This window comes from Eleginops maclovinus, chromosome 17, assembly GCF_036324505.1.
Source record: "Eleginops maclovinus isolate JMC-PN-2008 ecotype Puerto Natales chromosome 17, JC_Emac_rtc_rv5, whole genome shotgun sequence".
Classification (NCBI taxonomy): Eukaryota; Metazoa; Chordata; class Actinopteri; order Perciformes; family Eleginopidae; genus Eleginops; species Eleginops maclovinus.
In genome coordinates, this window is record NC_086365.1 from 13,903,738 (window position 1) to 13,929,970 (window position 26,233).

The 26,233-nt window shown below is 45.3% G+C and overlaps 1 protein-coding gene across 2 annotated transcripts; it reads left to right on the top strand.

Moving 5' to 3' along the window:
- Window positions 1-1,025: 1,025 nt before the first annotated feature.
- On the top strand, window positions 1,026-25,856 carry znf800b (zinc finger protein 800b). Of its 2 annotated transcripts, none has more exons than XM_063905048.1 (12): window positions 1,026-1,150; window positions 11,316-11,430; window positions 13,439-13,757; window positions 16,263-16,358; window positions 17,217-17,360; window positions 19,909-20,083; window positions 20,176-20,356; window positions 20,490-20,652; window positions 20,774-21,138; window positions 21,228-22,391; window positions 23,026-23,135; window positions 23,531-25,856. In XM_063905048.1, exons 2-11 carry the CDS (start codon window positions 11,371-11,373, stop codon window positions 23,125-23,127), a joined length of 2,769 nt encoding a protein of 922 aa, XP_063761118.1. In that variant the 5' UTR covers window positions 1,026-1,150; window positions 11,316-11,370; the 3' UTR covers window positions 23,128-23,135; window positions 23,531-25,856. The 2 variants fall into 2 exon arrangements, with proteins under 2 accessions (XP_063761118.1, XP_063761119.1); XM_063905049.1 differs by lacking the exon at window positions 1,026-1,150 and adding an exon at window positions 2,746-2,864.
- The last annotated feature ends 377 nt before the right edge of the window (window positions 25,857-26,233 follow it).

Below are 26,233 nucleotides of genomic sequence, written 5' to 3' on the forward strand. Positions count from 1 at the left end.
TGTTCTTATGCCAAAAGTACTTGTAATGCAAAATGGCCATTTTAAGCTCCAGATATTAAAATAAATTGTAAATTATTGGAGCATTTTTGTGTTCATCCCTTCAATGTTGCACATGGTAAATGGTGGTTCATTTTATGTACTTTAAATACTACTGGCTAGCTTAACCTACGATTATATATTATAATTATTGTCGATTTAGCTATAAAGTAACTGCAAATAAGTCTGCAAAGTAACTAAACATGTTAAATAGATGTGCAGTAAAAAGTACAATTTTTGATTACAAAATATAGTGGAGTAAAAGTAATAAATAACATATTGTGGGGAAAAAGTACCTCCATGTTTTACAGTACTTGAGTAAATGTACTTAGTGACATTACACCCCTGATTAACACTTATTTACTTCCACTCTTAAGCACAGGAAGTGATATTAAACATGTTAAATATCATATGTATTTTCTATGGTAGCCTAATGCTTAGCTAAACAAGGGACTATATTGTCAGATGTGGATCAAAGTAGGAACATAAACCAGACATAGTTCAATGTGTCTGCAGCCAACCTGTGTATCCTCTTTATGGAAAAATTTGAATTTGGACAATGTGTATCTTAATGAGTAACTGACACACTTTTCTTCAGAGTCTTGCCTTTATTCTACTTGTTACTCTGACAACTAAGTGGGTTCATGATGGGGCCTATATGTGTTGTATCCTATTAAGTTTTGAGAGGATGTATCCATCCACCCCTGTAATATTTTGCGTTTGCGTCGTGGACTCTTGTGGAGAGCTCAAAAGGTTGCGCGTTTTGGGGGATAAATCAGCGCTACAACCGTGGCCTTTGGTTCAACACTGGAAAACAATCTAACTTTTCTTATTTAAAAGAGGTCAAAGTATTCATTTTTTGCCAATGCTTCTTTAAAGTTCCCACATTTGCAACTGAAATTGGACGTAGAGGGTGCACCTTTGCGCAGAGGCTGGTTTAATGCTGAGAGGCTCCTCTGGGTGCACAAAGACAGCGGCTCGCAGAGGAACTTGTTCAGAGTGAACCGGGGAGGCTGGGAGGCGAAATAAACAATCTCCGGACTCGAAGTAGCTACGAACGCGTAGTTTTACCGTCTCAAACATACAAATCCACCACCCATCTAACCTAGACAAGGTAAGGACTTGTTTTGAATGCGTTTCAGCGGGAGAAGAGGGCTGCGGAGCGGGTTAAACCTCCTTCGCTTTGGCTTCCCGAGCATGGTTGTTTTTGCAGAAAATGGCGTCATCGCCCTCTTGTTTCTGCCTGGCCGCGGCGGGGAGAGGAATAGTTTCAGAGACTTGTAGCAGCCCTTACACACAGCGTTTACCTCCTAAAAGAGGAAATCACATAGTAGGATGTGTTTTATTCTATAGTAAATCGTCAAAACGCGAGATAGATCATGGTTTCGCTCGATAGAAGGACGCGCAAAGATGGAAGGGTCACCGGTCCTGTGCGCCAAGCTGCTTCTTGGAAAAGGTGGCACGGAGCCGCAAAACGCAGCGTTTTACATTCATAATAATGCCATCCTCGCCGGCCTAATGCTAATCCACATGACGACTGGTGTTTTAGCGTTGTTACGAGAGTGGCGATGGACGTATTTGTGGAAGCATTGCACCTTGTCTTTGTGTGTATTTTATTCGGGTTAGCTCGTTTTTACGCCGCACTCCCCTGCCATGCTGCAATCGTTACGAGGGGCCTCTCTTATACGGTGGGAAAGGTGCATTTTGTACTTGGCTTATCCTTTGATCAAGTCAAGCTGTCCCGTTGTTGTTCAGAACTGTGTTTTTTAGGCTGACAATATAAGCGTGTGAAAAGAGATTTTCGGGGATAATGGGGGCGATGCAAATCGTGCCATGAGAACGGCGACTGCCCTGCGCTCTGGTTCCCTGCTCGCCAGACGAGGAAAGCCTGAATGAGATGCACATAAAAGTATTTCAGACAAATCACATAGTTTGCACAAAACTGGGGAAGTCCGGCGCTGCGCAATGATTGTGCTGCTGCTTTGCGCAGAGCAGCTGCTGTAACCGCCGCCACCATTTCGCCGCGATATTTTTTTTGTGTGTGTTGGCCAACCTTTTGTAAATAGTTGGGGACTCATGGATGAAAGAGCACAATAGTATTCATGCGGGCCCTTTATGGCCTGTGGATGCGGTCCTATAAGTCCCACTCCGGCTGTCCTGTCTCTCCCCGTCAGCTACGTGCATGCGTCCTTTGGCCACCACCACCACCACACATCCACCATAGCGAGGCCACTCGGTTCCCTGTGTGAACGCTCTGCTTGGTTCCTCCTGTGGCCAAAAGTCGAGGAGTAATCGTGTGCAGAGTCATACGGCGCAGGCCATCACCATCAAACCGAAACAACACATCAGCTTTGGAGACTGCACATCGCTCGCTCCGTGCACATTTTTATTAAGTTTCCTGAGTTATGCAATCGCATCCCCGTAGAGCGAACTGCTCATCCGCCTTTATTTACTCGTCACCCACCATCGGAGGGATATGTGTCTGTAATATCTCGTGAATTGGACTAGTCCCTGTGGCGACGATTCTGAATTAGTAAGATATGTCATTTGCGAATCACCCAGTGCCATTTGCGTCACAGCCCGCGGCCTCGCACGCCCATGGGGGGCGATGGAGTTGCAAATGGAGACTGTGTGTGTGTGTGTGTGTGTGTGTGTGTGTGCTGACGCTGCCCCAGCTGAAAGGGAACCAATAGACACGGACCCGGGCGGCAACGATCGCGGTGCGCTTCCACCCTCCAGTAGTGCTCCGACTCGGGATTGTGTATCAACACGGAAGATCGCCCCGTTTAATCGGGATGGTTAGGTTTCCTTCGCTCTGCCTGGGATGCGTAAGTGGATGCGTACACACACTGGTTTAACCTGATTCAAAGGCCATCCGGAGAGGAGTATATCCGTCCGGTGCTTCCCTCATGGTGCTCGGTGCATGTGGCTATTGTGGAGTCACTCGTGTGTGGGTAAACGTCCTCCCACTGGATCGTGAGGATGTGACCGTAAAAAAGCTTTATTAACAGCGAAGAGAACAAGGTTTGGTTGTGTTTCGGACTCTGGATACACACTCGCGTTGTTTTTGTTGGATCCACAGCGCGCCACGCGTTTCTGCTATGGAGATGAGCAGGGCGTTTATATCCAGCAGCGTTTTGTTTGTTGCTGTTGCGCTTTTGGGCACTGCGCATGGGTCCATCCAGCAGAGCCCAGAGAACTTATTGGTAACACAGAAAGCCCTGGAGTTGTCGAGATAGACTCACATCAGCATTGCAATCTTATATAGCTTTACACCGTAAGAGAAAGCCATTTTGATGTTGTTGTTGTTGTGGTTGTTGTTGTCCGGTTTGATTGCTGTTACAACAACATTTCTAGTAGTGAAATTTAAAGAGTATTCTTTTGGAGAATACTACTCTGATGTTCGACTTCAGAAATAAGGGAATATAGCACAGTAGTGCATACATTTATTTAGAGGTATTTTTTAACTGTGGTTTTTTTGGTGGCTAAGCTATGTTTAGATGACAGTTTTTCATTTCCTTTTGTTAAGTTTGCAGTTGCATACTACATTAAAACTAAATCATGCAATAGAGAGTGTTACCTGCATCCCAGAATGATGTCCCCTAAGGTAGAGAATCAACTGCCCTGCTCCTCTGGACTGTTTTTATCTCTGATCATTTAAGGTTTTGCTATCACAAGTCTCGACAGTGATGCTGGTTTTGTTTTCATCTCTGAGCCGTTGTGGTCTTGTGGAAACCTACTGTGGAGGTCTCTGTCAGATGTGTGTATGGACAACTGTGCAAGAAGCAGTCCGGAAGCTTTACATGTGTGTAGTTGAGATGGCAGAGTTTGATGGTAGTCTGAGCAGGGGGTTGGAAAAGGGGAGTGAGCCTTTTCTTCTCCCGCTTAAAGCTTTCAGTTTAAGGCTATCATTGTGAGAGTGGAAGCTTATTTTGCATTGTGTATTAAACGGTAAGACGGCTCAGTCGCAATTCTGATGAAGAGATGGTTTTACTGTGTTGTAAAGTTAGTGAATCTGTTCAGATCAGAGGCGTCAGCATGACATCCCCTGGATATCGCACCGCAGTACATAAATATTTGGACACGACAGAGATGGGCACTCTAACCTTGAGGAGGAATATGAATGGGTAACTGGGGCATGAGTGTAGGTATCAAAGTGGGTTATGCAGAACTAAAATAAGACCGACAGATGGGCCTGAAGTTGATGGAGTTGCCTTGCATATTTCAAATATTTTAAATGACTTGGTCCATTCAAAACATTCATCCCAACTCTATCGACTACCTCCGCTGTCCTCCGTCAACTCGTGTAAATGTGGGTTATAGCGAGCTCCTTTTACTTTAATACAGCAGCTGCTCGGACTCCCTGGCTGTCCTCCCTGATAAAACTTCCCCAGGTGTCATTGTTTTTTTTTTTGACCGCAGCAGTTTAATGATGTCACTGTGTGATTCAGTCAGCTTAATGATGTGTTCAGTCACTGAGTCGTCTTATTATACCGAAGTTAAATCAGTCAAGAAAACCAGTAATCTGCCGCTCGTATACCCAGCAACTAGTAAGGCAAACAGAGAGCCGGACATGAGTGTAAACCGCCGAGTCGGACCGACCAGGAAATCAGTGTCAGCCAGTCAATAAAGGAGTCCACTACAGAAAGTATCCAATAAGACTGCTCGTCCGTCTTATGATCTACACACCAGGAAGCCGTTTACTTTGAGGGTTTACAGTTTGTGTTGTTGTGTTAGGGGTGATGGTGGACACTTCACTGCTGCCCTTTGTGACACGGCATGCTCCTTCTTCTTGGTTTAAGAACAGTCTGTAATCATTAGATTGTCGTATCCTTCGTTCGTCAACTTTTGGATGTCACATGAAGTGCTTTTTTTCCCCCCTCTGATATTCCATTTTCACCATACAGCGCAGATTTAAACATTCAAATGTGATTTTATTGGCTTGATTTCAAAGATCATTTTCCACACCTGGCCTGAACATGTCCATTATGCATTTCCCACATCTATATTTATTCAAATCCGTCTCGGTGCTCCTTTCCCTCACTCTGCTGCTGCTGCTGCTGCTGCATCCCCCTTTTCCTTTTACGAGGCTCCAATGTGCTTTGTGCCTGCTTTAAAATCCTGACTTTACAATATAGTGTGCTGAAGTTTCCTTGCCTATCTGACTCTGAAGATTCAGTAGCTAATTTGGCAAAATCCAACAGTTTGGATACCAGCTGTTGTGTTTTGATTAGGTGGTGAAAGTTATTACAGAAAAACAAGTGGCGCTTATTGCGGATCTTTAAAACAGCATATGGTTCAGTGGTTCGGAAATTTAGTTAGTGTCCATATTGAAAATTGCCGTTTGGGAGAGCTTCAAGTATTTGTATAAATGTGGTTAGTGTTTGCATAACATATGTACGTGTGCACTCCTTCAGTTTTCCTCCTTTGCAAAGAAATCTGCCCATAGAATGATTTGCTTAGATTGATTAATGTTTGGAGAGTGTTTTCTTCATACAGCTGGTGTGTGTTTGTGTGTGAGATCACCTGTTTGTCCATTACTGTTGTCACAAAGTTCAGACAATCGTTTTGAAAGGAGGCTTATTTTATTACATCAGTCAGCTGAGTAAAGCATATAATGAAGGTGCCGCTTCGCATGTGTTTTTAGCCGACACTGTGGTCAAACAAAGGCATGTTTTTTTTATTGCAAAGGGGAACTCGGTCAGTACCCAGCAGCATTTCCCAGCCTGTGTTGTGGTCAGCTGGTATCACTGGTGCGTCTGTCTGCCGGCAGCCAGCATCATGTCAGTGAGTGTGGTCGCCTTCCATTAGGAGGAAGTCCTCCGCCTCCACACAGCCATCGGAAATAACTACGAGAAGGCAGTGGTGATTGCAGGCTGCACACATCTCCTGACACAAACACACACACACACACACACACACACACACACACACACACACACACACACACACACACACACACACACACACACACACACACACATATCTAAATGCATGTCATGTAGGCATTCATAGTATGCTCTTCCATGATTAAACATGACAGGCTAAGGTTTTTTTATAGGTAGACCGCTCACTAAAGAAAGTTTGACTCCTCTGACATGGATCTTTGTTGCCTCTGAGAGGGCCAACAGGGATTTGTATCCTAAAATAAGAGCTATTTCCCCCAAAAAAGCACTTCATTTGACACGACAATTCTACGCATTTGCTTATAAAAGAGAAGGTACCATCAGGTGTATTTGTGGGATATGAAGCAGCATCCGTGCTGAAGGTTAGTGTTGAAAAATGATCTTTTAAATGTGTCCGGACCAATTTTTGCATTTGGAAATGATAGGTTCAGAGACAAGTTGATAATTGTGTGTAGCAGAGGAGAAGATAATGCCATATATTCCAGAATTTTAGCCATGAGTGATTAGTTTGTGGGATTGTCAGTCTCAGATATTTTTTCCAAAGTGCCTCCGACACTAGGGGCTCATTACCCTGATCATCAACAATTGCCTTTCAAGGACGCTCAGGAGGAGGAGGAGGAGGAAGGGAAAGGCCATTTTCAAATCTGTTGTGGTTTTTCTTTCATTTCTCACCGAGCTTGTGTCAAACAGGGGAGTCGTTTTCTTTTTTTACATTCACACCCCTTTGGGTATCCAGAGCAATGTTGTTTGCTATGAGGATTTGTAAAAATCAAAGGTCAGGACATCAATAATTACTGCGAACCAAAGAAATGAACACCCAAACAAAGGTTGGAGCAGAATTACATTTATGTTTCAAGGTTCTGAGAAGACTTTGGGATCTAGTTTCTTGAAAAAACCTTGAATTCGAGCTGAAAAAGCGTGCAATAGTAAGCAGTAAGGGGAGTATAGCTGAAGGGGTTGGACTACGGATGCCAATCATCCTCACTGAGAGCGCAGGACACCTTCACTCTCATTACCTCCGTCAGAACGGGAGTCACTACTTCACCAGCACTTCTGTCTGTTGCCACGGAAACGGGAGAGTCCCTCGTGTTGGTGCGCGAGTGTATTATCGGCGCGTGTGTGTGTCCATAGATGTGTTTGTTTTTGAAACCTTTCTGTAGTACGTGGAGCCTCTCTTTGGAAGTGTTGTGTTCTCAGACGTCCACACCGGGGTCTTTTTTTATGGAACGCTTCTCGTCAAATTAATGAGTCTGCTGTTCGTCTCGCAGTGCCACGGTACACTCCAACAACACTCAGAATCCAAAGAGAACCTCAGCAGTTGATTACCATGTCCCGGAAATGGTAATGTAGATGTAAATGAGAGCTGTTAAGAGACTTTTTGGTTGTAAACTTTTGTCATTTCGCCCATAAAAAGTAATCTGACTGATTTGTGAAGCACACAGCCGGGAACGGAGCGCTTGGTGACTTTCGGGGATTATGAAGTTTCATAACTGCCAGTGTTTTGTCAGTATATTTGGAATGACTAGGTTAGCTACAGCAGATCACATTGTTAAGATAAGTTGATAAACCTGCATTTTAGGAACGTTTCTTGTGGCAGTGACCGTTTTAAAATCCCTGAATGACAACAAGCGCTCCGGTCCCAGCTGTGTGCATCTTTTACTGTCCCCCTGGTTTCCCGTGTTGTTGTTGTTGTTTCGTCAAGTTGGTGAATGTCTTCTCAACGCTTCGCCTTTGTTGAGCTGTTGAAGATGTTTCTCCATCTGCATGTGGTTGAGCGCAGTTGCCTGTGTCGGCCACCGTAGTTTTAATATCTATATCCACTTTAAAATCTTCTGAGATGTCGTTTGGATTTACATTTCTACCTTGTTTTATTGTACATATAATTCTGCCACATGAACACGCACTCGTTCATTGGTTCAGCTTCTTTCTGAGGGTCACTCAGTATGATCCTCTGTTGCACTCAGCATTGTAAATCACCTCCTGCGGGCGGTAATATTCTCCTGTCTAGTGTCTCTATGATTGTCAAATGGCCTGTATAGCGTTGTTCTGATGACACATTGTCGGCAGCTGTACTATTAATACTCTGTCATTTCACAAAATACAGCAGTGCTCCTTTAACAGGACTACTCAAACTGTAGCAGTGGTGTCTTAATCATCTGCTGATTTCACTTTTAAGTGGATATGTTTTTGATTAGGATCAGAAACTCAGATGCACTCCTGAATAGGTGACAGTCATCAGGTGGAAACCAGTCAAAATCAGAGTGTTAGGGAGACTCTTATGAGCAAATCACACAGAAATAGAAGTGGCAGAGATGTTTAAGATACGAAAGTGAGATTGTTCTTGCATCACACTCATTGAAAAAGCTGTATCCTAGGATGCATTTAGTAAACAATAACAACACCATCAACAGTTTTTACCAGAACTAGATGCCTAGGCAGTGGAGGGAAAATCCAATTCCTATTTCAGTGTTAAAAGTATGCCAATTAAGTTTATTTTTACAGGATACAATCTTAGAATCTTTGAATTATTTTTTCCCTGACTTGAAGGGTAGACAGACTCTCCGGTCCAATTCCTAATTTCCCATTATAGCTAACGGCTAGTGTTCATCTCCCGTCCTTGATTTAAATAGAACCTGTAACGGTGCATAATGCATTAATATCCCTGCTCTTAATTTGGCCAGAATATTACATATTTTGATCTAGTGGTTCCCTTTTAAATAAACTCTCATTACAGTTAAAGCTCAGGACGGCAAACCTGAGCTCAAATGCTCCAGGAATGAAGTCCCTGAATCAGACTCCTCCACCTGCAGCCTCTCTCCTCTCCATTCACTCACAATTTGGTGCAGCTGTGGCTTGTGGTTTACAGGAGGTGTCAGATCCAACTGAAGTATCTGAAGTATGTAATCTACCAGTATGACATTAGTTTAGAGTAACTTTTATCCTGCATATTTGATTTGGACATTCCCTGCTCTGTCTGCTTCATTTGAGGCTCAGCTTTAATTGGGTGGAGCTGTCTCGTTACCGCAAAGTTCATGACTGGTTCATCCTCATGACCACAAGCAGTATAATATTTCCAACCTGAGGTGTAAGATAGGTCTTAAGCGTTATTCTTCCACTCTACAATTTGTTGTCCTGTTAGAGCCCTGACTTGTCCACACGGTGTGTACAGATGTGTTTGAAGCAGACACATCACAGCGTACCCTCTTCATCTTTGTTCTTCATCTATATGATCAAACACGTATGTTTCATTGACTGCAATCTGGGGAAATCTGTAGCTCCAATTTCACGACCATTCGACTCGGTGACGTCAGTATTGATAGTGACTTGTCTCAGTAGGGTTACCTAAAGCTCACGTTTAACTCTGACCTAAAACAGGTGTGAAAAAACTCTAGACTTGAGCAATTCCTGGTGAAGTTGATAAACACCTTTACTGACATTGATGTGCACTCCATAGTGGGGTCCTGATTCAGAGCCTACAAGGTGCAACGTCTTGCTTTGTTTTAAAATTCTATATTTGTCTTGTCCTCTTAGTTCAGGAAACATACCTGTGTGTGAGAACACGATTCACAACGCTGTTATCTCGCAAAGCATTCAATTTCCTGTCTCAAAGCAATCAGAGCAATCTGGCCTTCGTATTTTCATGAGCAGTGGCTTTGTGTTGACGGATAATTTGGTGGAGAAAATAGTGTTGTTTTAAATGTAATCAGCTCACCTGCTCCTGGTGCAGAAGTCTTTCCATTAACAGGGAAATCAAATCCTTTTATATTATGACGTACATTGGGGGCAGCCCCTCTGTGGCCCCTTCACTGTGTCCCCCTTTACTCTGTGTCTTTTGGAGACATCAGCAGACTGCAAAACTTTCAAACAAAAAAAACCAAAACAGTTAGAGCTTTGTCTCGCTCTGCTGGAGATCAAGTGGAACTACACACACACCCAGGTGGGGATGTGACGGTGACATTGGCTGTGTCATGAAAGCATGTGATGTTCCCATCATGCTTATCACTCAGGGCTGTCATGTGACTGCGATGTAGACGCAAGCTTTACAGTTAACTTTCATAAACCATGTGTCCATTTATCTCGGATTAGGACATTAATTAGCTATCTTAATTGTCTCACAGTAGAAGTAAGATGATTTTAGGTATGTATTTACTACATATTTCAGAATCCCTAGGCGTAGAAGAGATGCAGCTTTATCGTTCTCCTATTCTGTTCAGTTGTTTGTGGATGTCCTGATTTCCAAAGGTCCATAATCCTGAGCCAAACAAACTGCTTTAGGCACCTCGTCTAATTTAGGTTGTCCTCTCATTTCTCAATGTCTTTAATTCTTATTTTTTGCACTTCTGATGTCAGGTGCAGGTGGACCAAGCTGCTTATCTTAAGCGCTCACTAGAGGGCAGCAACACCGGTTATTTCCCCACTGATTCTGTAGAAACACAATGAAAAAAAGCACCTTTTTTTGGTTGAAGGCTAGGATTTAGGATTCATAGTGATTAACATACGCTTAATAAGTAGGGGTTCATAGACAGATTTTAATTTTAAGACTGTGAATTTGTCCCAGCATCTCTGTATGTTTCCCAGGAGGGGAAGTGGTTTTAATATCCATCCTGTTGTCGGTTCTCATGTATGCCAAAAGTTCCCGGAGAAATTGCCAGAAAATGAAGACTACACGTTGATAGCGACACTTCTTAAATTCCTTCAGTTGAAGAGCCTTGTGTGCTTCATATGTGTCTATTCTTTTGTCTACAACAGTACGTATACAAATAAAGTTAATGACATGTTTAATGCAGATCCAAATACTGTACATATGCAGTGTTCCCTGCACTGTGAGGACCTCTGGGAAAAGCTCATACCCATTAGCATGAATGTTTATTTAAGGAAAAGCTCATCTGTAATGCACACAGGGCTCTGCCGCTGCTGTCAGTGCTTTAATGTCCTGCTGCCACCAATATGGCAAGCAGGCAAATTAGCATTGTGTGAAACTATTACTCTGACCTTAAAAATGTTCAGCTTTATATTTAGAACCAGCAGCGGCATGCAGCACTCTACAGCTCGTAAACATACAAGGCTATCATACTGATTGCGTGTTTTCTGCACTTGCTTGTCAAGGATCAGCATGACTATGGGTTGTGGGGGTAGACTTGGGAAAAAGGTAGAGTTTCGTTGTCTGAAAATAATCTGGTTAGTGCATTTACAGCCACACAATACTGACACTGGTTGTAAATCCATACACACACACACAGAGTAAAGATAAGACAGGAGAAGCCTGTGTCATTTTTTATTGATGTATTTTATATTTGAAATTGAAGGAGGCTCAGGGACAGACGTAAACAATGAATCTGTGTATTCCCCGGCTCATGTGTTGTGTTGTTGCAGGTTTCAGGAGGTTGCTGGTAGTGACCCTGTGGTGCAGGAGGCCCCTCCCGGTACCATGGTGAAGGTCCAGAGGTCGACGAGGAGGAAGAGCTCCCACTGTCTCCGCAGAGTGGAGGTACTGAAAACAAAAACACAACAACCACTATTGAAAACCCACTTCCTTTATGTCCATACATGTGAAGATGACCACACAATGTCCCTGCCTCTACACTTAAGGCTGATAGCTGCTCAGAACAACACCACACTCCCCTGTGTGTATGTGTGTGTGTGTGTGTGTGTGTGTGTGTGTGTGTGTGTGTGTGTGTGTGTGTGTGTGTGTGTGTGTGTGTGTGTGTGTGTGTGTGTGTGTGTGTGTGTGTGTGTGTGTGTGTGTGTGTGTGTGTGTGGTGTGTGTGTGTGTGTGTTCCTTGCTCCTCTATTCATAGCCTTTACCTGCACCAGGGACAGGTGTGAGCTCAAACACCAGGCAGCACCATGACTGCCACTGTGCTGAGATGGATCCACATGATCATATTCCAGGAAGCTCCTCGGACACACTAGTTGCTCTTTTTAATGAACGCCCTTTGTTCGGGAATGATTCATCACACACTGTCACGTAGTGCTTGTTCTCTACTAAAGATCATTAAAGTTAAATGTGAGGATTTTTCTCATAATATAGTTGAATGGTTATAATTTGAATCCAGGTCTGTTTCATTCTTTGTTTAGCAGTTTGTCTAAATGAATGGCTCGTCCGTCTACTCTAATCAGCACTTAACGAAGAATAAAAATGAGGCCTTTATTTATTGGCTCAGTCTGTAGGGACTTGGCCTTGGGACGTCCCGATTGGACTAACAAAACACAGAGGGGACTGGTAGCTGGAGAGGTGCCGGTTCACCCCCTGAGCCCTCCCGAGGTGCCCTTGAGCAAGGCACCGAACCCCCAACTGCTCCCTGAGTGCCTCTCTGCTCTGAAAAATGCATGTGTGTGTGTGTGTGTGCGTGTGTCTGTGTGTGTACAAACAGTGGTAACTGAATTTCTTGACATGTAAAGGTTCTTCTTCTTATTGATTGACAAATTCATCTTTTTTTGTATGTAAAGTGGCGTTGGGTCCCTTGAAAGGCACTATAAAAATGTTATTTATTATTATCTACTAACTGAATAAGGCAGAGATTTAGATTTCAATGACATGAGTTCTATTTTTAGACTTAACTGAAGAGCAACATCTAACTTGTTCTTTACAAATACTCACTAAGCATTTATAACATACTGTTTAAGGTGTGTGTGTGTGTGTGTGTGTGTTTGTGTGTTTGTGTGTGTGCGTGTGTGCGTGCGCGTCCAATTGGCCCACTTGTCCCGCGTCGCCGTGCAGCAGTGGAGTCATTTATCCCTGTTCAAGGGCAGAGGGGACGCCAGGAGTGAGAGGAGCAGACACTGAGGGAAAATTAGGATAAATTGGTGGGTGGGAGAGGAGAGAAAGATTGGGGACTGAGAGAGAAACGTCTGGTCAAGTCACACACACACACACACACACACACACACACACACACACACACACACACACACACAGACACAGACACAGACACAGACACAGACACAGCTACACGCCGACATACACTCACTCACAAAGATGTATGTCCTCAAACTGAAGGGTTGATGTGCAGTCACTTATCCGCTGAAGGGTGGCTCTGTGCAACAAGGTTAATGCCCCCTTACAAAATCTCAGGAGACCACACACACACACACACACACACACACACACACACACACACACACAAACACACACACACACACACACACACTCTCTTCTCTCTCTCATACTGTCCGACAATATGTATTTGTTTTATTCCCATTTTATTCATGATCAGCACTGTTTCCTCTCTTGGATTTATGCCCGTATTTATTTATGATCAAGTTCCATTTATAGATTTTCTGTTTGTGTGTGTGTTGTGTGTGTGTTGTGTGTGTTGTTTGTTTTAGGCATTTGAGCTGGACTGGGGGTCTCTCTATATATTGAGTTTGAACATTTCTGACTCTGGCGCCTCCCAGTGGCGTATCCAGCTTCACTCTGGCCCACATCAGGCCCTAACACACTGAGCCACACTCGACCTTTTTTCTGCAGCTCATGAGTTCTTTTGGTCCCACAGAATGTCGCTGAGACGGAGATGGAGGAAGGCCCGCCCGAGCCTGACCCCGAGCGGCCCCCACAGGAGCCCCGAGGAGGAGACCAGCCCTCCGATCAAGCCCAGCTCCAGCCCCCCGCTCCACCTGAAGCTCTGTCGGAGGACACGGACCAAAAGGAGACACCGGGAGACGAGCAGGAGAAGGACGACGCCGCGGGCCTGCTCCAAGCCAAGCCTCTCTGGAAGCCCATCCCTCCTCTGCTGCCCGAGTCCAACGTGAGCGGAAACACCAAGACCAGGGACCAGATCTGCCAGACCGAGGGTAGCGATGGTCACAGCACAGGTGGGTGAAGCTCCTGCCGTCCTCATTCATCCTCCTCCTGTCCGTCTGCCTCCTGTGGAGCTTTATGGCTGGCTGTGTGCTCTCCACATCACATCAAATGCTGAGCCTTCACACAGGAAGTGGAACAAAAAGAGGCAGCACCGCTGACGAGTCAAACATTTCTAAAAGTCTTTACTTAGATCCTTTCAGCACATGTCTAAGACCTGCTAAAGTAAACCTTTCCCTGCTATGATTAAGGGAAGTGAAAATAATCACAGCCTGAGAGGCAAGAAAATAAAGAGCATAATATTCTGAAAAAACACCATTTTCTCTGGAATGGATATTTGGCTTAGCGAGCTGTAACCACTTCCTGCCCCGAAATGTTGCTGGCTCAGCATTACGCCTCCATTATCATTTCAGGTTGATCTGAAACTACAGGAAACCAATTTTGCAAAACTCCTTCAGCCGACAACTGGTGTGATTCATGGATAATGAATGTGCTGCATGGCCATCAAAGCTGCGATCCTGATGACACCACGTCTCAAGCGGACATATTTGTTTCCTTCCTCCGTCGGTTGGTTACTTCCTTCCTTCGACACATTGATTCAGATGTAAATCCTGCTCACGGTGCCGCTGAGGATGCGAGTAAAAGGAACTGTTTGCTGGGCCGACATTTTTTTGCCTGCTTGATCTTTGACCCTGTAGCGGGGGGTGGGGGGGTCGGCGGGTCACTGACCTACCCTGCTGGGTCTATAGCAGCTAGCCTAGCAGAGGTGTGGGGGGAGGGGGGAGGGGGAATCTCATTCTGTCACACATTAACACATAATCACCATCGCCCTCTCTGTCAAACTCACTCTCACAGCTGTCCGTCACTTTGTTAGCTCTTTTGCTGTCTGCGTCTCTGTGGGCGTGTCTGCTCTCTGCCTGTGTCTCACTCATCTACACACACACACACACACACACACACACACACACACACACACACACACACACACACACATACACTGCCATGCTGATCTACTTGCCCTGCAGTATGAATTTGTGTATTTGTGTGTGTGCATTCAAGCATACACGAGGGCCAACAAGACTGGAAACATCCAAGGACTCCCCTAATAGTGTTGTTATCTGACCAGAAGTAACTTTTAATCAGCAATAGAACACCAACTGCCAAACAAAACAGACTAATAAACAAGCAGAGGACATTTGTCACAGCTAGAAAACATTGACAGTGTTTTATTTGCCGATTCATCCCCCTCGTCATCACGGTTTAAAAGGCTCTTTCCTTTCCTCCCGTCCCCTTCTTTCAATATAATGAGATCTTAGAGCTCAGCTTGTGAGGTGATTGCAGGGTGTTCGCTGGAGAGTAATTGGTCTGCTGTTTACCCCTCTTTTGTTTACTTTTCATTGCAACGGGCAAACAGACGTCGTACTGATGTAAAAAACAAGTGCCTGGAATAATGAAAACACATGAAAATCACACGAATGAGACACACCTCGCCTCCCGCAATCCATCTCAGTAGCCTATTGTGGATCATGGAGCGGCTTCAATAATACCAGAACCACTTGTTTATTTTGAATGTGTTTATACAAAGGAAGAGTAAAATAGTTTGGAGTAAAAAATCCCCCTAAAAGCTAAAATGTTAACCCTTGGATGCTCGAGTGACTGGACCCTGCACTCTTCCAGTGCGACAAGTGGGTCACAAATGACCCATATTAGAATAATGTGTGTTTTTATGTCATTTTGTCATGTTGGTTAAGAATAATCACTTCTATAATATTTTATATAATATTTTGGTCAACACACGAGTTATTTTATGTATTATTTTTCACTATTTATAATTTTAAACATTAAAAAAAAAAAAGCTTTTAGGAAAAGGTTGTAATTTCGACAAATATCTGGACATTATTAAAAGTCGACATTAGGGCCACATGGAGAAGGAGTAAGAATGAGAAAATAGTGGGACATGGTGCAGTTTTTATTCCAACAATCATATAAGGAACCAGAAATATGAGGCATGATTTCCCCTCTATTCTAACAACCGAAGGATGGAGGTAAAACCATGAGAGCTGCTCAGTAAATCATAGAACATTCGAATCCCTACTAGCATCCGAAGCTGACCCCTGACCTCCCTGCTGATTGGTCGTGCACCAGCAAAACAATTTCCAATACACATCAGAACATTTCCTCCTGGTTCACATTCCTGTTTCGGCTGATAGTGTGACTCCCAAGCAGTTGGACTAAGCACAAACAAATATCGTGTGTGTGTGTGTGTGTGTGTGTGTGTGTGTGTGTGTGTGGTAATGAGGTCAGAGTGAATCACTGTCTCATTCAGACCTCATTCCCTGGCTGTGAGTGTGTGTACCCTTCAAGCTCTCTGCGATACACTCTGTGTGGTAGCAGGTGATGGAGTACTTCTGTGAGGCTGTCATACTGATGTAATTACATGATTGATAATATCCAGTCCTCTCTCTCTCGCTCTCTCTCTCTCTCTCCCCCCCCCCCCCTCCTCCTCGCTTGCTCTGCAGGCCTGTGTGCCGAGCCTGGAGATCCTCCTCTGCTCCAGCAGCCTCTGCAGACCTCCAAGTCCGGGATCCAGCAGATAATTGAATGCTTCCGTTCAGGTTTGAGGTTTTTCTCTTTCTTGTTATTATTTGTGATGCTGGGCACACGCGAAAGCTCTCCCAGATGGCAGAAAATGACACGGCCTGCGTTTTTATGTCGTGCAATACTTTAAAAAAGTGAACCACTAAGAAAAATAATGTTTAATATAAATCTGTCTCCATCACTTTCCACTGGGGAGCGTTTAAGGATGTAAAACAGTGCCAGCACTTTGCATTAACAGCAGCTCAGCCCCCCCCCTGGTGACTCAGTGCTACTCATGTGTGAGCAAAATGCCAAACAAGAGAGAACAATACATGATGCTACTCAGACAAAAGTGCTTCAAATATGAGTCACAAGCACTGAAAACATCCACAACTGAATCCAAATTGAACGTATGAGTCAGACGACAACGAGGGAAAACGTGCAAGTGACGCAAAAGTAGCACAAAGCAATCGCCACGTCGGTCCTTTTAAAAATGTCAGGTCCTCTAGTGGCGAGGCACCGCAAGAAGGAAGCATTAGCACCAGCCAAATGCTGCTGAATTATGAAAATCGCATCACTCAGGAGCCAGAAAAGCAATGATCAGCTGGTGAAGTTCAGACACTCACTGGCAATTTGGCAAAAGGACATAACAGCTAATTGTTGCACCCTGATCACAGGCAATTTGTACAGAATTAGCGAGCTTTCATGTAAAATTATATAAATGCCCAACGTTGACTGACCTTTTTCTCATTCATATTCAGGCTGTACCAACACGAATGTACTGCTTGTTGTATGAAGATGTTCAGTACCTGTATGAGCCTGTCACTGGGCTCTCCACTTTCCAACAACTACACGTCTAAAATGGTAATTGTGTTTCCCTTTGCTTTGTCTTGCAGGCACGAGCCAGCTGAGGCACATGCTGCTGAGGGAGGTGGACACCATCTTTGAGTGTAAGCTGTGTCGCAGTCTGTTCAGAGGCCTGCCCAACCTCATCACACACAAAGAGTACTACTGCCTGTCACGGATGCCCGAGCCCGACGGTTAGTGACTCAACGCATCATCACCATGCAGGCCCCCGCACACGCACGCACACACGCGCGCGCATCCAGAATACAAAACAACTCAACTGTGCTTTCCAAAATCAAAGCACAACAACGCAACTCAAAGGCAAAACAACATGAACATGCACACTTGAACAAATCACATCGACAAACAGGCAGGATCAAACTGAATTAGGGACTTGTTTTAGTTTCGTTAACACACCAACTTACGTAAGTAAAGGAACACTCTTCAAGCTGATCAAGATCCCTCCGCTCCATGTTGTCGTTTGTTCTTTTCTCCATAATGACACCTCGCTGCACATTGTCCCGCTTATCACCCGGCCAGATACTAAACAAACTTAACGACTCGACTCCCTGTATTAATTGAAATGATTTTATTGACTCAAAAATGATCGTATTTCTTGCGCTAAGAAAAAACCACTCCGCTTAATGGCGCACCAACGGCTGGAACTGCGACAACAACAACTTAACGGCAGCACTGATCGAAGTTTTCGGTAACTGAATAAGTCTGTTCACAGTTTCTGATCCACTAACAAGTCCTTAAACCCTGCAGAGCCCAGTTAGTGTTCACTTCCTGTCTGTCTTCTTCTGGTGATCTATCTGACAGCCAGTGCTCCGTCTTTTAACTCGATCGTCCTTGACAACGGTCCTAAGTCCTTGACAGCGGTCTGCACAACTGGATTAACAACGTGTCACATGTTCTGAATTGACCAATCAGAATCGAGTATTCAACTCAGCCATGTAATAATCATCGATAACTTCTCCTTGTTACTCCACATTTTATATTCGATTCGATTATGTTACTCCAAGGCCTTCCTCTCATTATTTCCTCCCTCTGCTCACAGGATTTTTTCATCCCTACACACACACACACACACACACACACACACATACACACACACACACACACACACACACACACACACACTCTCAAGCACACAGCAACACGTTCGATCCATCAATCATTTCCCTCCCTCCTCTGCTCTCCTCTCGTATCACTAAGGAAATCCACGTTGATCCGGCAGCATTTGTGTTCCCTACTTCTCATTAGCACCGGTGTGTGTCCACGGCTCTGTTCTCTGCCGCTCAGAAGTGGGAGAGGATGAAACCTAGGAGACTTCTCTGCTTTAATTCAACTCACCTCTCCTCCTCCTTATCTTATGCTCGAGTTAAATCCACTTTAATGATCGTTGTAGTAGGAAAATAACTCTGTTTCATTAATCTCCTTTCCATCTGCTTGTGGTCTTAATTAAGTCGTTTGATTGGTTAATTTTTCCCAATCAACAGTCCATTACCAGCGGCTGGAAGTGAGCCGTATTCTTATTTTGATGAATGGCGTCAGTTTTTCTCTGTTGAAACTCTGGGTATTAACTGTGCATCTACTCAGTAAACAACATATCTCTCACATTTCCCCCATCCTGTCTGACAGCGCACCTTCACAGCCTCCAGGGATGATCCATCCTCCATCCTCTCTTTATCTACTGTTGTACATTTTGGTATGAAATGAACGTGCACATTTAGCAAAAGAAGAACACACAGGCGGCTTTAGAGTAGCAGAATAATTGCATTCACTTTAAAAGAGAAAGGAGCGCCGTGCGGATAAGATAATGTTCCAAACAAAAAGAGCACAAACAGGAAGTGTGTGAGACCCTCGACTACTGAGAGTCACACACACCCATTCACTTGTTGCCTTTTTAAATGGGTTCAGTAACACAAGGGAGGACTGAAGAGAAGAGGTGTCTGGCCTCCGGAGAGGGTGTGGTCTTTTAAAAATATGGGCTTCTATCTGATGTCACACACTTCAGTCCGCCTCAGTGAGATGACCGCTAGATGATTCCCCTTTCCACTAATTCATACACTTCCATCCTGGTTCATGATCCTCGTCTGCTCTTTATGATACCAAGACTACATGTGCATTTTAAAAGGGGCTTTAAGTAAGCATGGCTTGTGTTTTCTTCTACAAAAACCTATTAGTGTTTACAAATGTTTAGCTTTCTTTCTGTGAGCTAGCTGATACGACGCAGCAGTTTGGTATGAATAGATGAGGTTACACTGGGACATCCAATAAGTACAAACAGACTCAGGTCGAGCCGTTCTTCTTTAGCTAATCGTAAAAGCTATATTTATCACACTCACATCTATCTCCTTCATTCCCTCGCATAAACAGCTTGTAAGATGAGGCTCAATTACCAGGATGTTTGTTAAATAGTAACCGACAATGCTGTGTTAATGTCACACCTGTTCTGCTGTGTCTGCTAAACGTTAGCTTATATTGCTAAGCTTAGCTACCTCTGTCTGTAGCTCCCAGCGCTGCAGTCTATGTTTTTGGAAAAAGCAAAAACAAAAGCAAAGCACACCGTGTGCACTTCAGAGGCCCTGGGAAATTCAAGCATTCCCATGATAAGTGATCTCGGCCGAGTCTGATATTGGTCTGGGATGCTTGGACCTACCTTCTATTAAACTAAATCCATCCTTGTCTATGATCTTTAATTCGCATTGATTTTAATTCTTGATTGATAAATCATAGGTCCGTCCGGGGATGACAAGCAGAGCGTGGCCATGAAGGATTTACTGGACGTCATTTATCCCCGAGCCCCGGACTACGTGGTCCGACTGGAGCCCATTCAGACCACCAACAAGGCCGTGTTCCAGTTCCTCACTACCGAGGAGGAGCTGGCTAAATTTCCATCGCAGACACCCAGGTAAGGGGCGTGACGATGCATTTAAATGTACCTATTTTGCTAGCTGTTTACAGAGGATTCATATGGATGGGATGTCTCGATGTCTTCCACAGTGCCAGAGAGAGTCCAGTAGCGTGGGAGGGAGAGCAGGGGGAGGGTGCAGACAACAACCAGGCGAGCCAGCCGGAGAGCCACAGCAGCCCGGGACACACTCAGGGACAGAAGAGGTGGGAGGGGGAGGAGGAGGCCAAAGAGGAGCAGCCACCGGCCGAAGACGAGGGCTCCACCAGCGGGGTAAGTCACCGGAGACATATCTGCTGCTTCCTCACACGCTTGATGATGATGATGATGATGATGATGATGATGATGATGATGATGATGATGATAATAATGTTTCTCACACTTTCTCCTCTTCCTCCCGAACCAGGTGGAGGATGTGACCATCTCCTGCTGCCTGTGCGGTCAGGACTTCAACTCGCGCCGCAGCATCAGGCGTCACTGTCGCAAAATGCACCAGACCAAACTAGACGAGCTCCGCAAGTTCACAGAGACACGGACCGTTCCCACGAGCCTGCTCTCCATGGTGAAAGGTGAGCGTGTCATCATTATGTTCTTTATGCGAGTGCGTAGTGTTTTCTGTTTGCTATAGAAGTGATTTCTGAGTTTCCAGATAAGCATATGAATGGTTAATGACCGTTCTTGCTGCTGCAGGTCGGCCGAGGACTCTCAGCACGCCGACCGGAAAGTCCTGCCCCGTCTGCATGAAATCCTTCGCCACAAAAGCCAACGTGCGCCGCCACTTCGACGAGGTGCACCGCGGTCTCCGGAGGGATACCATCACTCCCAACATCGCGTCTCGCCCCGGCCAGCCCTTCAATCTGGAGATCACGCCCCCCAGGAAGAGCAACAACTCCTCTCCAACTCGTAGCAACAGCTCCAAGGCGGCCCCCGTGAACTCTAAAACCCCGCCTTCCAACCAGACCCAGACCAAAGCGCAGAGCCAGCCCCCCGCCTCGTCACAGGCAGCCCCCGCCTCCTGCCGCTGCACGCTCTGCAAGAGGAACTACAGCTCTCAGGTTCGTGTCCCGGCATTGTCTCAGCTTTGAGTTCTCCTGTCTCATCTGAAGGAGTGAAACCATGATTGATTTTTATTTCTCTGTTTCAGCTCATGTTGAAGAGACACATGCGTATCGTCCACAAAATATACAGCATGAAGAACAACCGGAGTGCCCCCCCGGTAGCCCCCCCTGCTCCGGCAGCCCCGCCCCAGAGCAGCAGCACTAATTCCGCCACGAGCAACAGCGTCCGCGTGAAAGAGGAAGCAGTAGAAGCTTCAGATGAAGACGAGGAGGAGGAGGAGGAGGAGGAGGAGGAAGAGGAGGAGGAAGTGGAAAGCACTCCAGCCCCGTCTCCTAGCGACAGCACCGGGACAGCTAAAGGTGTCCCCGTGGTGAAAAACACCATGAAGGTGAAGGAGGAGGAGGCCCCGTCGAGCCCGAAGGCCGCGCCGTTACCGTCGTCTTCCTCGCGCGGCGGGGGCGGAGCCTCCAAAACCCCCAAACTGTCGGTGGGCTTCGACTTCAAGCAGCTGTTCTGCAAACTGTGCAAGCGGCAGTTCAGCTCTCGGCAGAACCTCACCAAGCACATCGAGCTGCACACCGACGGCAACGACATCTTCATCAAGTTCTACCGCTGCCCGCTCTGCCGCTACGAGTCGCGCCGCAAGCGGGACGTCCTGCGCCACGTGACCGTCGTGCACAAGAAGTCGTCGGCGTACCTGGGCAAGATCATGCCCAAACTGGAGAGCCGGGCGGTGAAGAGGCAGGCCGAGGCCGTGCTGAACAGCGGCACCCCCAACAAGAGGAGCAGCAGCGCGCTCAAAGAGGAGGTGAACGGGCGTCTCCCTTCCTCCTCCGCCTCCTCCTCCCCCTCGCCTCCCGTCACTCGCAAGCAGGAGGTCTCCACACCTGCACCGACCTCCTCCTCTTCATCCTCTTCCTCCTCCGCCCCGCATCCCGCCCCCGTCACCCGCAAACAGCAGGAAGTGTCGTCGCCGGCGTGCAGCCCCTCCCCCCCCGTCACCCGAAAGCAGGAGAGGCAGCAGACCCACCAGCCTCGCCCCGTCAGCCCCCCGCTGACCCGCCGCAGCGAGAAACACGCGCACCAACGCAGCTCCTACTCGCCCGGCAACCAGACCCCACACACCCGGCGACACGACGGCCAGTCAGAGTGCAGCGGCACCGGCTCGTCGTCCTCCACCGAAGTCAGGGTGACCAAGAACTTCTCGCTGCACGCCTGCGACCAGTGCGGACGGGCCTTCGCCAAGAAGGTAACATTTCTGATAAACAAGAAACAGTCAGGAAGGAATATTATTGGATATAAAAAGTGGAGTGCTCCTGTGGAAATGATCCGCAGTATTAGGAGTGGATGTCAGAGCACAGTGTGGTGGATCAGCATCACATTGAGTCTAAAAGTCTCCGTTTTATTTTTATTTTTTGGGGCTTTTTGCCTTTAATCGGATAGGACAGAGGAAAGTGGGAGAGAGAGTCGGGATGGGATCCGGAAAGGACCACGGGTCGGGAATAGAACCCGGGTCGCCGGCGTACGGCCGGGGCCAAACAGTCTCAGTTTTAAAACATAGGTTCTTGGTTTTCAGCTACACAGATGTGAGAGCCTGGTTTTTGTCGTGATTTATTCATATATTGTTGTATAAATACATGTTTCTTTGAGGAGAGGAGACACATGTAAAGCTGCCTGGGTGAAATTGGTCATTTCAACTCTAGATTTTAGTACAGGCCAAATAATGATCTAAACTGCATTTGATATAGAAACATGTTAAATAACGGCCGTTGCAGCTGATAAGAAGTCATCAGGCGTTTCTTTATCTGACCTCTACTTCCTGTCGTAAAGAAGATGTTTTAACTTTAAGATGAACTGATAATATGATTGGTTATGTTTGTCAGCTGTACCTGGAGTCTCACAAGCGAAGCCATCGCAACGCAGTGACGGCGGCGGCCAGCAGGAGGAAAGGAGTCAGCACCCGCTCCAAATCCCTGGTCTGGTGAAACACTCGGTGAGAAAACACTCGCTCGTCCCCTCGTCCTCCTCTCAGTTTGCCTCCTGCAGCTCTCTGCGAGGTTAAGCAACCAAGCAATACTTACAGTGTAGAGATACTCAGTTACAAGTAAAAGTGAAAAGTACAAAGTATGTAATGTGTGTGTGTGCCTGTGATGCATGCATTTCCTCTGTGGCGAGTTTATGTTGGCGTGGAAGACGTTCCCGCAGGAAAGATAAGAGCAGCTTTAATTGAGCAGTACCAGCTGTTTCCTCTCTGTGTGTATCACTGCGCTCATTAGAAACCGTCCTCTTTGTGTAATTGTCTTCCTCTCCTCTTTATTCCCTCTTGATCTTTCTATCCGTCAATTCTCTGCTTCCTTTTGTCGTCCTCCTCTCTCTCTCTGCTCACAGTCCGCCGTGATAAAGCACCTAACACTGAAGGAGCCAATCAAAACTCTCAACTGGAAAATACAACGGACGAACGGAAGGAGCGCAGACCAACAGAAGGAGTGGAGTACAAAGGGTTTCCACCTTTTTGCCCGAGAACCAAATGTAACGTTTGGATTCTGACGTTTATTTTGTGAAGTGTCACCCGCCGCACAGAGAGACTGTAGCAGAGGATCCATTACCGCTGTACATATCTGTATTTACTGAGGCTGATTTGTACCGCTTTGCCCTCTGTAGCTGACGTGAGGTGTGTGTGTGTGTGTGTGTGTGTGTGTGTGTGTGTGTGTGTGTGTGTGTGTGTGTGTGTGTGTGTGTGTGTGTGTGTGTGTGTGTGTGTGTGTGTGTGTGTGTGTGTGTGTGTGTGTGTGTGTGTGTGTGTGTGTGTGTGTGTGTGTGTGTGTGTGTGTTGGATCGCGCCCTACACAGAAGATCAACTGGAAATGTGGACAAACTTGTTTTGGGTCCACCTGTCTCTACGTTATTTCAGGTGGCTACATGCTAACCTTGAAATTGACTCTTAATTGTCGTGCTAGCAGCTCCATGGACTGACTGACTGACCCAACAGGGATTTGTTCGTTAATAACAGGGTCTGGAAGGTGAAGGGAACCCCGAAGTATATTTTTAGTTCATCCTCAAAATTGCTTTATATGTGCTTTGAGAAACAAACTTCTGTCCAGATGTGAATTGTGTTTTCTTACAGGTGTTCTGTTTTACAGCATGTGAAATAAGTTTGTGACGGGTGTTTCCTTTACGTCGACCGTGCCCTGTTTTATTTATACGAGTCGAGTAGTTGTGAGAGAACTGTCAGGCAACGTGAAGCCAGGATTCAGTAACAGACCTACGGTGGCCCACAGGTGCAAACACGATACAACGGCCCAAAACACCAAGGGGAAACACCCTGCAGTTTAAAAAATGATGCAAGTATAAAAAAGACGAGACGAATGTATAATCCCCGGATGTCACAAGCGCTCCGGTCCCAGATGTGTGCGTCACTTTTTAGTGTCCCCTGTATTTTCGTTGTGGTTCATGCAGCGCTTTTAGTAAACACTGCGCCTGTGTTGACAAGTTTGTGAATATTTTCTAAATGCTTCACTTTTTACATTTCAGTTGGTTAAGTTGTTTCTTCATTTGCATGTGTTTTTATATTTGCATCGTTTTTGAAACTGCTCCTAATGGAGGTGTTTGCACCTTTTGGCCACCGTACGCAACTGAGGGAGTAATGTCCAGACAGTAGGGGAAGCATTTAGAGTAAAAGTGACACCTTCACTCAACAAAAATCCAACAAACTGCACTAAATATGATGCGAGACACAGGTGAAGAACTTTCTTTCTTTTTGAAAATTCTTTAAGATCAAATCAAATGAATTTCCTTCCAAATTATTAAATAATTTTCCAATGTAAAAGTTTGACTCGAAGGGGTGCTTCATGACCTTTAAACTATCAATTTAACACCAACATGACCCCCTGCGGTGAGTAACCCCTGCTAATGTGTGAGAATCTAATGGGAGGATGTGTTTGGATGTGAGCAGGGAACATAGAAACGATTAACTGGAAGACTTTAAGTTCTGAGCAGCCGGTGTGGGAGAATTGGCTGTTTGTGGTGCTAACCCTGATTTATAACGGGCCAAAATGTGTGAGCAGTGGAAGAAAGCTAAACATTTACCTTCTCCAAACTTAAAAGTTTACATTAAACTTAGAGTTTCTTTTACAACTGGGATTTTGTGAACTTTTCTGTAAGCTCAAGGGGGCTGCGTTTGTTTTCCCGGGCAGCAACAGGAACCCCGAGGTAGTCTTTGAAAAACACTGGCACACGTGGAACGAGACGGAGGAAGACCAAATGTAGACATGTCTTAATGTTTAAACGGAAAGCCATGAAATGGATCAAAACCAGTGGAAAAGGAAAGACCAAACTTTATTTTTATAAATGCTACAAGGTCTCGAGAACATGTATATATGGTATAAATAATAGTTCTAATAGTCAGAGTAGTTATCGACTTGTACTTAACCATTGGTTGACCACACGCTTCAAACATGTCCGCTAGTTACTTCTGGCACTGTTTCATACGGAGGCCAGTTTGTGTTTCACCATGAAATGTCTTTCTTTTTGTATTTCATTCCTTTTTTTTGTCGGAAAGAAGAGACTTTAATTGGATCTCACGAGGACGTTTTTTGTTGGAAACTTGTCATTCATTTCCTCATCAGCTGTACTATGTTATTAGAGAAGTCTTCAGATGTGACGGGAATGTTAAACCAACCACTTAATGAATAAAAATGTACTGCTTCAAACCTCACTGTTGTCCTCTTGTTGTTTCATGTGGGATTCACTTCCGTCAATCCTGTTCGTTTACTGCCTTTTGCACACGGCCCGCTTCATTCAGCTTCTCAGGAATCACTCGTGCATTTATTTATTTTCTAGCTTCCCTTGCCACATCATTTCCTACATGCAATCCATATTTTCTTTCAGTGTTTAGAAGATAAAACATGCTAAGCTCGGTTCCTCGATAGACAAGGTTTTTAAAGTGTATTGACGTACAGACAGTTAATCTATGGGTGAATGAAAACTCACTGAATCATTGTTATTGGTTAATTTAGTAATTTGAGAAGTGATGTCATCAGAGTTTCTTTTTTTTTGCAGCAAAAGACATTACACATGTGTATAACTCCTCCA

What these genes read in the sequence shown, in the direction of transcription:
- znf800b (XM_063905048.1), top strand. Translation starts at nt 11,371, where the DNA reads ATGGTGAAGGTCCAGAGGTCGACGAGGAGGAAGAGCTCCCACTGTCTC. An exon ending in ACGGATGCCCGAGCCCGACG is followed by an intron (nt 17,361 to 19,908) that starts GTTAGTGACTCA and finishes GATAAATCATAG; the next exon opens with GTCCGTCCGGGGATGACAAG. An exon ending in AGAGGAACTACAGCTCTCAG is followed by an intron (nt 21,139 to 21,227) that starts GTTCGTGTCCCG and finishes TCTCTGTTTCAG; the next exon opens with CTCATGTTGAAGAGACACAT.